Source organism: Anguilla anguilla, chromosome 3 (assembly GCF_013347855.1).
Source record: "Anguilla anguilla isolate fAngAng1 chromosome 3, fAngAng1.pri, whole genome shotgun sequence".
Classification (NCBI taxonomy): domain Eukaryota; kingdom Metazoa; phylum Chordata; class Actinopteri; order Anguilliformes; family Anguillidae; genus Anguilla; species Anguilla anguilla.
The window spans coordinates 13142495-13156161 of NC_049203.1; the positions used below are offsets into that span (position 1 = coordinate 13142495).

Genomic DNA, 13667 nt, shown 5'->3' on the forward strand with positions numbered 1-13667 from the left:
AAATAAAATTTGCACCAAAGAAGAAATCACTGGAGACCTGTGATGATGTGAAACTATTTGTTTTGTGTTTGCTTTGCTGAGATATTTCTCAATGGCTTCCAGTTGTTCAGTTGTTTTGGTTTTGGCAGCTGGCACAAAATGGCTTCCTTTGGGCCGGTACACAGGGACATCATCATGAAATCTGATACAAGCAGTGATGGCGGTCTAACACACCAATTTTCAAACAAAGCCAAGAATGATGATGAAACACAACTGTGGTTAATTTGCTTTTGGAAAAAGAGGATATGGACCATCATATAAATACCCATTTTTAGCTTTTTTAATTTTATTTTTTAAACATTTAATGAGATATGAAATTATAAGCTGGACTGAGCGACACAATACCATTGTATAATATGCAGGCAAAGACTAATCAAAATGAACAAAAATGACAATATTGGTGTTTTGAGATTTTTTATTTAACACAATAAAGTTATTAGACCATTTTTAGCTGGTTGATGCATTCCTCTTAAAGTGAAACCTGTGAAATTGAGAACATTTTTCTCTTGCATCTTATCATGAAGAGATGTGATATAATTGCTGTAGTTTAATATTGTCATTTTTGGAAGAAAGAAGTAGTTAGCTACAGATTTAAATTTCAGGCCTGCTTTTTCACAAAAGAAATGCACCTTTACAGACCTGGAGTCATCTCAATAAATAAAGATCATGTGTGCAAGAGAGTCAGATCAAAGTGTGCTCATACACATGCCATCATGTCAATGTAATCCCACAAAATTTGTTGGTCTCACAATTTGCCTTTCCCAGAGATGTATTCAAAAGTTTCTGGGAAAGGATATTTGTATAAGTTGATAATGCATTAGCATTTTTTTTCTTTAAAAAAAAAAAAAAAAAAAAAAAAAAAAAAAATTCGTGTTTTTATGAATAATGTCCCTGTTAAAGACCTGAAGGGAATACAAAAAGTTTCTCTCCCTCCACTTGTAGTTGTGCTGGGCCTGTGTTTATGTTGTCCTTTCCTTGTCGCCGTGGAGACAGTGGAATGAACAGATACTTATCCGCGGGGGCTGCAGGATGCAGTCTGAAGTACAGGTGTATATACAGGTAGGTACATACAGTGCTCATCAAAGCAAATGTCGTCCTTTGTTGTCTAAACCAAGGGGCTGTATACTCAGAAACAAAAGATTCCCCAACATGTGAACGGCAGAGTTTAGCATTGCTTGTTTATATATATGTATATACTGGCAATGGCAAACTCTGGCCAGAGTCGGGATGAGGGTGTGAACTATAGCGAGGGGTGAGTAGAGGGAGAAGCAATGGTGTGGGTGGGGTGAAATGTGAACAGGGGGTGGGGCAATGGAGGGGGTGGGGTGAAAGGTGAACAGGGGGTGGGGCAATGGAGGGGGTGGGGTGAAATGTGAATAGGGGGTGGGGCAAAGTTGTGGGTGGGGTGAAAGGTGAACAGGGGGTGGGGCAATGGAGGGGGTGCAGTGAAATGTGAATAGGGGGTGGGGCAAAGTTGTGGGTGGGGTGAAAGGTGAACAGGGCGTGGGGTAATGGTATTTGTGGGGTGAAAGGTGAACAGGGGGTGGGGCAATGGTCTGGGTGGGGTGAAATGGGAGCAGGGAACAGGGGGCGGGGGCAACGGTGTGGGTGGGACTCAGGATCAAAGAAGGGCGGGGGAGATGGTGAGGGCAGGAGGGGGACGGGACAACCGTTGGGACTCAGGAGTGGCCAGTCGGCGGGAAGTCTCCCAGGCGGATGCTGCCCAGGAAGGTGGTGTGGTTGGTCATGCTGATGGAGGTGTCCTCGTACACCATGCGGATGGAGATGCGCTGGCGGGCGCGGAGCGAGCACACGCCCGCCGTGTAGCAGGTGTTGAACTTGCGCTGGCCCGTCTCGATGCTGCGCGTGCAGCGCAGGAAGGGCGTCTTGTCCACCATCACCTCGTAGCTGGCGATGTCAGTGAAGTTGAGGTAGTAAACCTGGACGCGACAGGAGAGGGGTCGGGGGGCGTTGGAGAGAAATATTATATCTCACTCACACAGTGAAACAAATATTAAATATAAAACTTTTATATAACGAACATGGTATATTCTACAGAATTCTGCCATTTGGTTTTCATGCAAGAGTACGTAAAATTGACAAGTGGGACAGTTTATTTTATTACGCTAAATAAGGATGACCTTTCTTTAATAGAGTTCAAAATGAACGTGCGTTACTACCAGTCCAGAACTGGTCGGGGCCGGCTGGACCAGGGAGGCGGGGCATGCGGCGGGGACGAGGCGGAGTTAGGCCCAAGACCGTACTCACTTCTACCTGACTATAGATGAAGTAGGTGCCGTCCACCAGCACCTCCAGCTCCCCCGAGCGCGAGTGCATCTTGAACACCTTGTGGTGCACGGAGATCATCCTCCAGTTCCTCAGAACGCCTTCTGAAAGATCTCAGCGAGGGAAAGAGAGAGAGTGGTCACTCAGCATCCGCCAGCGACACCACAGGCCGGGAGCACAACCAGGCCCCAAAACCTGTCCTGGGACTCTCATGCCAAGCTGTGAGTTACAGCTGCGGACAGCTCATGCATCCTCGGTTGAAAACATTTTATTCAGGTCTGAGTGAAAAGCCAACTAGCATTGGTGTATGCGGGCGATTCGAAAATTGAGTAAGAATAAAAAGCCGGCAAACACACTGGCCCCTCCAGGAATGGGGTTGTAGTCCTCAGCTGTAACACAAAAAAACTGACTGGCCTTATCATTGACCTGCTTCAATCCAACTGCAATGTGATCTGCTCTTGACTCAATACTATCACCTTAATACTATCAAGTACTACACTCTTTTATTTCTTGACTGGAGCACTTACAAATGACTCGGCTTTCTTTGTTCGTGACAGTCACGCTAATTGATGGCTTTTTGCACATTCAGGCATGGCAGCATGGCAGGGTGTATAATTTGAGGCCTACCTTCCTTGACTTGTATGGTTGTTTCCTGGCCCTGCAAATGAGCCACAGCAGGCTGGAGAACAAGGAGAAGAGAATGGGAAAACTTGTGAAGAAAGTCTTACATTTAATATGATTACTGTTCCAACTGTCTATGGAAAGGAATCTGCACCTCAAGTCAGTTCTGAGGTTATACACACGGTGCACTCAACAGGCAGAGATAATGTATCCAGTTCTAGAGCTGAATATTTACTGAAGATGTTCAGGTAAAGTGCCATTCTGTATTAAAGCAATTTTCTGTAGGTATCTGTCTTCAACTTTGACTTGCAAATAAATTCATAAAACAAATAAAACAATAAAGTGTTTATTTCTTCTTCGTAAATGCCGTTTGATGAGTTCATGAATTCACTGCTGACCCCCCACCCCCCCAAAAAAAAAAAAACTTTGAAATGCAAGTCAAAGTTAAGGACAAATGTTCATTCAGTCAAAGCCATGGTCTCAATGCTGGGATATGAAACTGCAACTTCCTGTTGGACGCACCACTTCCCCCTGACCACAAAAAACACAATAGGAGCGCACCTATAGAGATTAAAATCTGAAATGGATGCAAAAACCCCACTTGGTTAACCTGGAAACCTTTTCAGTTTCAGAATTACAAAGAGGTGATGAGAAATGAGAATTAGTTTGAAACGTTTTATTCAGACGATTGCAACTTACCTGAATTTCTCTCAGTCTGACTTTATCCAGGCCCCCTGAAGAAAAGAGAGCATATGTTAGTGGTAGTAGTAGAAGTGTAGTAGCCTAGGGCAACTGCAGCCACTAGTTTCATTTCTTCATCAAAAAGCTAAACACACATGGGTACCTTCACCACACAGTACCTGGGTATACTCAGGCTTTGTGGTTGGTATGGTTGTATTTGTAAGAGTAGGTTGTCCATGCTTTTCTTTAAGGCCACAGGTCTATGCAAAAAGAAGGCGTACCTGCTGGTCCCTGGGGTCCGGGTGGCCCTTGTGGCCCTGGTGGCCCCGGGGGACCAGGTGGCCCCGTGGGGCCCATGGCGTTGCTGCCTGGAATGCCAGGAATACCAGGAATCCCGGGGGGGCCCTGTGGCCCTGGAGGACCAGGAGGACCTGGGGGGCCAGGCACACCAGGTGGACCTTTTTTAGCTGAATACCAGTGGAAGAAAGAACCCATTTAGAAACAGTATGATTTTGAGTATGATTTGTTAAAAAAAGCACAGCACATTGCATGAGGACTGAATGGTAGCATGATGACAGGCCTACAGCAAAAACACAAAATATTAAACGCTTGCTTACTATACCTTTCTTCTTCTCTTTCCTTTTTCCATTTGACTCTGTGGAGGGGACAAAAATAGCAGAAATAATGAATGAGACCAGACGCTAGAAATCAACACATCAAGCTAACACAAGCAATGAGAGCTCATAATAGGCTTCCCCGGTCTGGACATGCGGTGCTGTCAACACCGCCACGGACGGCCACCTCCCCGTTTCCATTTCATTTCACTCACTCGCCTCGCGCTGAATTATAACCCGACACATCGAGTGCTGGAAGGCTCCGGACAGTCACAAGACAGAAAGACAGAACATGAACCTGACGTTTCCATCCTTTCCAACATTCACGCGATACTGCACACAGTTCTTCGGGCACAATTTTTGAACATAACCGTCCAATAAACGGAACTGTACATGCTGGTGACTAACCAAAATATCCAAGGGAGCAATAGAGAACAGCAAGAGAGCTAGTGATGACTGGAGCAGTCAGTCAGCCAATGGCATAAGCCAGGCTCAGAACAGTGATTCAATTAAATTCAATTTTATTTGTATAGTGCTTTTTACAGAGAACTGTCACAAAGACACTTTACAGAGTAGCAAGGCAAGACACAGAGCAAAAAGAGCAAACAGAGCAAACACCAGGCCTGAACCCCCAAATAGCAGGTAGATGATGTAAAAAAATCCCAGTGGGGAGAAAACCCTCAAACGGGGGCAAGAAAAAACTCCCCAATTCGATGAAATCTCAAGAGGAACCTTGCTATAGAGGGAAAGCCCATCCTCCACTGGCAGAGCCTGGTGTAAAGTAGCAGAAAGCAAATAAAATGGGTTGAACAGGTTACAGCTGAGGTGAAAGCTAACAGGATGTGATGTGATGTGATGTGGACAGCTGCCTGCTTGCCGGGCCACTGTCTTTACAGCGAACAGGTGTTTACGAGAAAGCAAAAGCCACACACATACGTGCATGCGCACACATATACATGTACGCGTAAACAATATCCTTTTCAGACTTCTGCCTTGTAGAACATCCGTTCTTCCAGAAGGAATTCTTGGCAAGGCAAGAAACAGCCCCAAATCAGTCCTTTGGCAATGGATGTTCAGAAAAAATGCTTGTAGTTTGTAATTTAATTCCCAGCAGTCAGTAACTGGGCCTGCTGTACACTTGTGCCAGACAGTCAGGAGAGTAACAAGGAAGAAAAAAAATAAAGAGAGTTAGTGTGGCCGTGTGCCAGTCACAGTGTGATAAGGTCAAAGTGCAGGAGCCCCCTCTGTTTAAAAACCGATTAGAGCGTGCCCCCATTCGCCCCTGAAAGCGGTTCCACTGCGCACCAATCCCCGAAGGCCTGGCAGCGCTAACGGGCAAAGTAAAAGTGAAAACAGCTCTGACTTTGTGGTTACCGGCAACAAATCTCCCCTCGGAGCGCGCCGCACCTTGACCGCGCCAGGGCGGAAACGTGACCGTGAAAAGCGGGAACAAATCGGAAAGGGTTATTCTCAAAGACCCGAGGGCACCTGCTGCGATCCATTAGGGAAGGCCCGAGACGGACGCGGACCGCAAAGCGCAAATCAAAACAAGAGCGCTCATCCAAAAAGAAATAAATAAAAAATGTAATTTTAAAATAAACACGCACACACACACACACACACACACACACACAGACAGAGAGAAACACACACTTTCACACGCCCTCACACACACACGCACACACTTTCACATGCGCTCGCACACACGCACACGGTGTCAGGAGACTGGTCGATGACCTCAGAGAACACAGGCTAGTCCTGGCAAACTTATCTTCGGGGCTTTTCATCAGGCTGTTTGTTTCCTCAATAAACGCCTTGATTTCTGCCCTACTTTAACTGCAGCTTTTTTTTCCCCCTCCTTCCTTTTCTTGTTCCGTTCTGTCTGAAATACTTCTCACGCGATACATTGCCTTGCTCTCGGAACATGTCAAAATAAGGGGATGGCAGTGCGATCCGTCCGAGGCTATTGGTTCCAGATGACCGGTCCCCATTCAGCTCAACGCGTTCTTTGAAGTGGAACGCTGACCATGCTGGGTGAGTCACCTTCACTGGGGACCTGCAAGCTATTCTGGTACAGGAGGGGTGATGAAAACGAGGGCCGTTTGAACCGAACACAAGCCTTGTGCGCTCAGGAACATTCCACGCGGAAAAAGATTTTTATTAATGGGCGCAATGAAACTATTTGTCACCGAGCGGAAAGTGCTAATTTATCAAAATAAAAAAACGAAGACAAATTTTCCAGGTTACTTTCATTCCGTATCTCCTGTACTGTAGACCGTACATGCACGCACGCACATTGTGACATTTCGAATGCATAACCATTATGTGATGCAAGGCATTCACGATATGACAAATACAAATGCACATATCGTCATTTCACTCATGACTGCATGATAGCAGAAACTTATCACACACAGGTTGCATTAAAACAATAAAAATAACAGAAAAGCCTGGGTTACAATAAGGGTTACATGCCCTCTAATATGTAGAGGCCATTGAGGACTATAAGAAAGAGGCTGGGGCAAGCCCTGTCCCAGCATGCAGCAGTAATCTCCCGACTGGCACGGCGCACCGTGACGATGACGAGCACTCTTCATGTGCCAACCAGTTTAAACGGACAATAAAAGCAGGATTATGTACCCAGGTAACAGGATGAAAATGAAAAGCGCTCTTTGGGGTCCTTTAGTGCTTGAACAGCGTTTATCTTTCGGATTTTAAATGATAATTTCGCATGCACTGATTGAACAACCAGCGGCCACCTCTGATCTGGCTTCTCCTGCTAGTCTATCTGTCACTCTCTGTCTGTGTCTCTCACTCTCTCTGTCTCTCCCTCTTTTTCTACATCTATCTCACTCTCTCTGTATCTCCTTCTCTCCCTGTCCGTGTCTCTAACTCTCTCTGTCTCTCCCTGTCTTTCTTTCTACAGTATTTCTCTCCAACTCCCTCTGTCTCTCCCTCTCCCACTCTCTCTGTCTCTCCCTCTCTCTCTGTCTCTCCGTGTCTCTCCCTCTCTCCCTTGCCCTCACTTTCAGTCTCTCCCCCTCTCTCAAACTCCGCAGAGTGCGCAGATGAACCCCTTGGTCTGGTATCCGATCTGGACCATGCCTGGTGATTGGCCACACAGGCCAGTGCACAACTGTCCACAGCATCAAACCAAGGAAGGAACAACTGCAGTCAGAGGGAAGATTCTGTCCCCTTGTGCAGTAGTGACCCCCTGTGGACAATCAGGTGCATGCCTGCACAAGCTGTCATGAAGCGTTCTACTCCCATGAAATGCCTGTGCGCGCTTAAGACAGTGTAACTGCCGACAGAAAAGAAGTCAGGGTGAAAATCAAAGCAGCTCACATTTTGGAGGAGAGTGCATGCTATTCTGCACTCTCCCCAAATGAAACATTACCTCACTTGAAGTGTTTTTTTTCCTTGCTTTAGATCACATACTCCTGAATACCCATACACTAGCCATTGTAAAGCTGGCTGGTCATCAGAAACTTCTATCTAACTATCTAAAATATCCTTCTCCGCACATAAACCTGTCTGGGCCAATCAAAAGCATGCACTAAAATACTTTTTTTTTTTAAACCTCCAGAAAGTGAACTATCCCTTTAAAATAAAGAAGTGGTAAAACTGGTTAATGAATGGAACAAATTATCATCAAAGACAGCTTTAAGATTGAAAACACATTTTCACAATGCGTACTACAAAAACACATCTGTTGTTAAAAAAGCTTGGAAGGCAAATTGTTGCATATTTATGAAGGCAAAGTGCATCTAACATGAAAGAGAAAGGACACTCTGGTAAACTCTCCAGTCATAACTTTGGAGTTTGTAGGAATCAGTCATGTCATGTCAGTCATTTCAACAAACACTGTGGAAGGAAGCTTTGAGGAATAGAAAATGTATGTCATTTTTGTATTTCAAGGTAGAAGCACTGGGAGAAAATTCTCTACTTTCCTCATAACTCCATTAAATCCTAAATCCTGAAAGTGCCTCAACAACAAAACAGCCAAAGCATATTTGTGCCCAGACAAGCATGAGCAAAAAGGTTTACTTAAAAAAAAAAAAAAAAAAAAAAATCTATCATTTGTCCGATCTGCTTCATTAACTGATGTGTTCAAGTCCTGTATTCACAATTCATTTTTAGAAAAGTAATGAACACAGATACAATTTTACATTTACCCCAAAATGCTCTCACGAATAAACAACAAACCTGAACAGTTCTGTTCTAGACTGGGGTAACATACCTCAAACATTATTCCGGCACTTTAATCAGTGCCTAACGCTCTAATTTAATGAGCGCGTAAAAGCAGTCTGTTTGCGTTTTACAGGCTCGGAGCCCCATCTTGGCACAATTACAATCAGCAGTTGCTTTGGTGAAAATATTCTCAGCAGGTGCTGATGTCCCTAGAAAGGAATATTTATTTCTGCAAGTGTTCTCCTTTCCCAGAACCCAGCGGAATGATGAAAGGCTCCCGGCTCCGATCTGTTTGGAAAGTCACACACGGCAGACGGGACTTGAAGGAGGCACCCCCCCCCCTTTTTTTTTTTTTTTTTTTTAAGGCTGCCCCAGTTTCTATGCTTGGTTACTGGGAAAAAAGAATCCAAAATGAGAGACAGAGTGAGACAGAAAGAGAGAGAGAGGGAGAGAGACAGGCCCCTCCCCTCTTTTACCAAATGTAGGAACTGCGAGAATATTTTTACCTTTTCCCGTTAAACCTCCCATTTAACCCTGCTATTTCAACAACATACGAGGGACTTAAAGATAAAATCCTTTGTTGTGACTTTCAGAAGTATACAGTGAGCGCTGGTCTGAGTTTAAAACAGCAAAAAAAAAAAAAAAAAACCATCCACTGGGACACAGGTGGAGAGGCCAGGAACAGGCATTCCATAGCTCTGAGCTCTGTTTGCATCCTGGACTTCATTCAAACAAGGGAACCGCTCTTTATTTAAAGCCAAAAAGCCCCCCCCCCAAAAAAAAAAAAAAAAAAAAAACACAGTCTAGCCTATTTTAAGTATCCATTAACTACAAAGATACACGTAGTTCCAAAAAAACTGAAAGAAACAGAACAGCATTGACTGTTCCATACCCAAATTTGGACAATATTTCTAGAAATGGGACATTTGGCTATTATAAATGGCATAGGCAGCTTCTCAAAGGCAAGTATATGGGGGATACTATCCTTAAAAACAATGAAAAAAAATTAAAGAGACAAACTTCAAGCTAACCAGAGTGCCAATGGGCATTTTGGTGGAAACATATCGAACCAGTGACTCCGCCATTACTTGACAGGGATGGTCATGTGCTTTGCAGGAAAGCTACATATACATTCCCCGTAATGGCGTCTGGGTCATGGCTGGGGGTGGGAGTCTGGGATGCGTCAGAGATGGCCTCATCGGCGGGAAAGCTACCAGGACCCAAACCCTAACACTTGAGCAGCACCGCACGCCCTGTCTGAGTCGCAACACGCTTCAGTCTACTTCTCTTAAAAAAAAGAAGAAGCCTACTTACAAAACACTGACCTCCTAATCCCTTTCCTTGTTTGACAAGACGGTTAGAATTACAACCGTTTTGTACCTTTCAATAAAGATTAGAGCGCAGACCTCCCTTCAGCAAATTCCATTACGCGGACGGTGGCGGCGCTGAGGTGGGGCAGGGGCGGGGGTAGGGCGAGGAATTAATGAGGAGTTCTCCACGGCCTATTAAAAAACGGAGATGGCTTAAAGATCAAAGAGGATTAAGGGTCACAAAGACAGCGCCCCCGGGCCTCCATCTTCGGGGCAGACAGCCAATGTGAAGGAGGCGGATTCACCCGTGAGCCTCTACCCAACGACTGAGACCAGCATAAGCAGGCAGGCCACAGGGCGCTGAAATGATGCTTCAACAGCCTGTGCGGAGCATCTCGATAGGCCTAATCAGCGTTTCTTTCCTTCACAAGTCGTTCACAATAAACGCCAGTGAGGGTACAGAAAAAAAATATTTCTTTAAAAACTGAGATGTTTGTCTCAATCCCTACTAGCACGGAGCGACACTATGCTAATTTCTTGCACCAGTTACACTCAAGCAGGTCAGCTGCCAATTCAGTACAGACATACATCTCCAATCCCTCAATTATCATTATATAATACATAATTTAAAAACTGCATTTCAATCACCAAACAGTGGTTGCTTCAAAGAATAAATACTGGCTGCCATATCGTAACAGAACCTGCTTTGTGCACGAGTGAATACTTTGTTGTAAATCTGTCCGCATCGCAAGTAAAGCACCAGATTCCACCCTGTTTTGTCACCTCGCTGTTTCACAATCCAGTTCATCCTCCTTTGGCACGGCTGTGGGTTTTAACACGCTTTAACACCACGCACAAATTGTGGATCTTTGTGTTGCCGTTGCCTTGAGTGTTCTCTCGATTTATTTCTTTGTCTCTTCGTAAAAGACCAGGGCAGGCAGTATGATCCGGCATGCCCAAGCCCCAGTGTCTTTTCTACAAGGCAGGATGACACATTTTCGATGCTGAAACATCTTTTATAATCATTCCTGATTGCGTGCATCCATTTGAAATGCGGCAGGGTTTTTGTTTTTTACTTCATTTCTTGGCATCCCTAAGAAACACCGAAGGGAAAAAAAAACATGTGCAGCTGGATATCCAAGAGACAGAACTACCAAAGGGACTCAGCATTCAGCCATAACGAATGTGATCAGCTCCCCAAGGCAAACAATGGGATGAAAAATGCCCCCCCCCCCCCCCAAATAAAATAAATAAATCCATAAAAAACACTTTTTTCATCAGCACTATCACTGCCATGTGAAGTTGCAGTCATAATTCTGTGTGCAATTCCTTGCTACTGTCATCTAACTTGAAGATTCTCATTCTGGCTACAGACAAAAAAAAGTTTATTTTACAACTTTCATACACAACTAAAATCTCTGTAGATTACTGACAATTAAAAAAAAAATCAGTTCTTACCCAGAACAAAACTATTCCATATAATTGTAGGTTTTGATTAGTAACATGTGTTTTTGGAAAATCCATTATCTCCTGAGAATGCTTTCAAATCTTACCAGAATCAAAGTGGGCCAATTCAAATATGCATTTGAACTAGGACTGTCAATCATGTAAAATAAATTAGAGAGGCTCTAACTGCAAATCCATGTGTGGTGTGCACCAGAACTAGAATAGAGGTTAAGGTGCTGTGCTTGGACCACAAAAACTGCACATTTGACTCCCAGGTACGCTGTCATATTTGCTACTGAAACACAGGTTTACTGTTGCACTGCTTTAATAAATAATGATTTATTTAAATAATAAATATCCAGCCAAAAAAATGAATCAAGCTAGCTACATATAAGAACATCCATGCCAGTGTCAGTGCTGAGTGTGTATGATCCTGTAAACGCCTGAAATCTGCCAAAAACGCAGTGCAAGAAGAAGTGGCAGCTGTGTGTTCTCACACATCGATGAAGGACACGGCAGAAATGGGATGGGCTTGCAAAAACATTCTGGCATTAAAATAAAGAACACACACAAATAATGAACATCAAATTCTTTAAAAGGTAATTGAGAAGGATAGGCAACATATACATATGCTAGAAGTAATAAAACAAATGAGTTTAACACCAAAAGAAATAAGCAAAGCACGCTGTACGTGCACAGCATCTTTTCTCCTCTTGAGGATCTTTGCTATACAGTGTTACTGGCGAGTCAACGTCACTACCGTGCTAATGGCTGTCCGGGTGAGCCACGGTCACCGTATCTGTGCCAGAATTCTCATCGCTCATCTTCTCGGACTGATTTATCTCGCCAAATAAGCTGGAGGACGATCACACGGCCGAACCGACAGCCAGATTCGGAAATTGGCCCGGGAAGGCCACGGGAACAAGCGCGCTCCTTTGTGATAACTATTGACCGCAGTGAGTCAGGACCCCATCCAGAAAGATGAGTGATCATTAGTCACTGTTGAGCTTTGTGGCTTTGAGATGAAATTTGAGACGGGAGTTTAGTGTTCCCGGTTCATCTCTGGGTAACGGGTTTAGATACATGGGCTTTGCGCATAATGAATTTATGCATTCGTCATTTTTATACCATGTATATTCATTGGCAAGTGCAGCATTGTGATGTGTTTGCCTATGCTCAGTCATAACACTTTCCATCAAAGACTCGATTTGTTTTCCTTGTGGTAGAAAACGAACACTTTCACGCACTCCTGGTACAAATGAAATTAATGTACATAAATCACAGACAGATAAAATTAAAGCAGAGCTCATCCTCTGTGGATGACAGTAACATGTAGAAACATGTTTTTGTGGATGGAATCCTTTTGAGTCCCCTTTCTTTCCAGCTTTCCAGTGACGGTTATATTTATCTGTAATCGAACTCCGCAGTGAGAGAACAGACAGCGTTTTTGGATTTTTGGCCCAAATCATAAGGTGTAGAAAGAGTGAAGGGGACGAGAACTGACTGAAAGAGGCCGGCCTTGGTTGTGTGGCTGCCATGGAAACTTAATGGCCAATCAGAACAGCCCACTCCGCTATGGGGTTGCCTTTCTAAATAAGGGACTTGCTGCCATCAAGGGCAAGATAGATGGAGCTAAACACAAACAAATCCTTTAGGTGAACTGGTTTCAGTCTACAAGAGATCTGTGTAGAGGGTGATGATTCATGTTCCGACAGGACAATGACCCAAAGCACAGAGCAAAAAAACTACAAGAGAATGGTATTCAAGAATGGCCCTGCCAAAATGCAGAATTAAATTCCATTGAAAATTTGTGGTGTGACCTGAAAATTGAAGTCCATAAATGTACTCGACCTAACTTAGCAGAGTTGGAGCAACGGAAGAATGGATAAAAATTCTGAAATCTAAACATGCAACGCTCATATAGACATATCCAAGGGGTGAATACTTCTGAAAATTTGAAAAGTAAGTCTAGTTTTTTTCCAGTCGTAACAGTTAAATATACTGTGTTGGTTAAAGGGGGCAAGGGGGGCGGGGGAGTATTTCAATGCATTAAAATTTTGAAGGTGTAACAGGAGAAAATGTGAAAAAGTTCAAAGGATAAAAAGCTTCTGTGTGATAAATAAGTAACTGTTACCTTAGATTTAGCATAAACACACTTCAAAACATACAGTAAGTGCAACATATTGAGTGTGTGTGTGTGTGTGTGAGTGAGCATGCATCTGTGTCTGTGTGCACGTGTGTGTGTGTGTGTGTGTGAGCGCGTGTGTTTATGTGAGGTCTCAGGTTTTGGACTGAATACCACATCAAAAGAAACGATTTGTTGTTTTCTTTCAAACTAAAAGCATGGGATGGGTGATGACAGAAAAAAAAGCAATTACCATGATTTGGTCTCGTCTGATTACGCTTCAGAAGGTTTCCTGGCAAAGATTTACTTTTTTGTATTTACGCATATAAGCAAGTATGTTTGGTATGCTTTCAT

General features: G+C 43.9%; 1 protein-coding gene across 3 annotated transcripts in view; it reads right to left on the bottom strand.

Moving 5' to 3' along the window:
• Window positions 1-1446: 1446 nt before the first annotated feature.
• LOC118222640 (ectodysplasin-A-like) overlaps window positions 1447-13667 on the bottom strand; it is a 44536-nt gene continuing 32315 nt past the window's right edge. The window contains exons 3-8 of one of the 3 annotated variants that reach the window (XM_035408374.1): window positions 4250-4282; window positions 3909-4094; window positions 3646-3680; window positions 2953-3004; window positions 2308-2429; window positions 1447-1979 (exon numbers count right to left, since the gene is read on the bottom strand). In XM_035408374.1, the coding sequence (XP_035264265.1) occupies window positions 1719-1979; window positions 2308-2429; window positions 2953-3004; window positions 3646-3680; window positions 3909-4094; window positions 4250-4282 (689 nt within the window). In that variant the 3' untranslated portion in view covers window positions 1447-1718. Of the gene's footprint in view, window positions 1980-2307; window positions 2439-2952; window positions 3005-3645; window positions 3681-3908; window positions 4095-4249; window positions 4283-13667 lie in introns of all 3 variants that reach the window. The other 2 variants (XM_035408373.1, XM_035408372.1) reach the window with 2 other exon arrangements.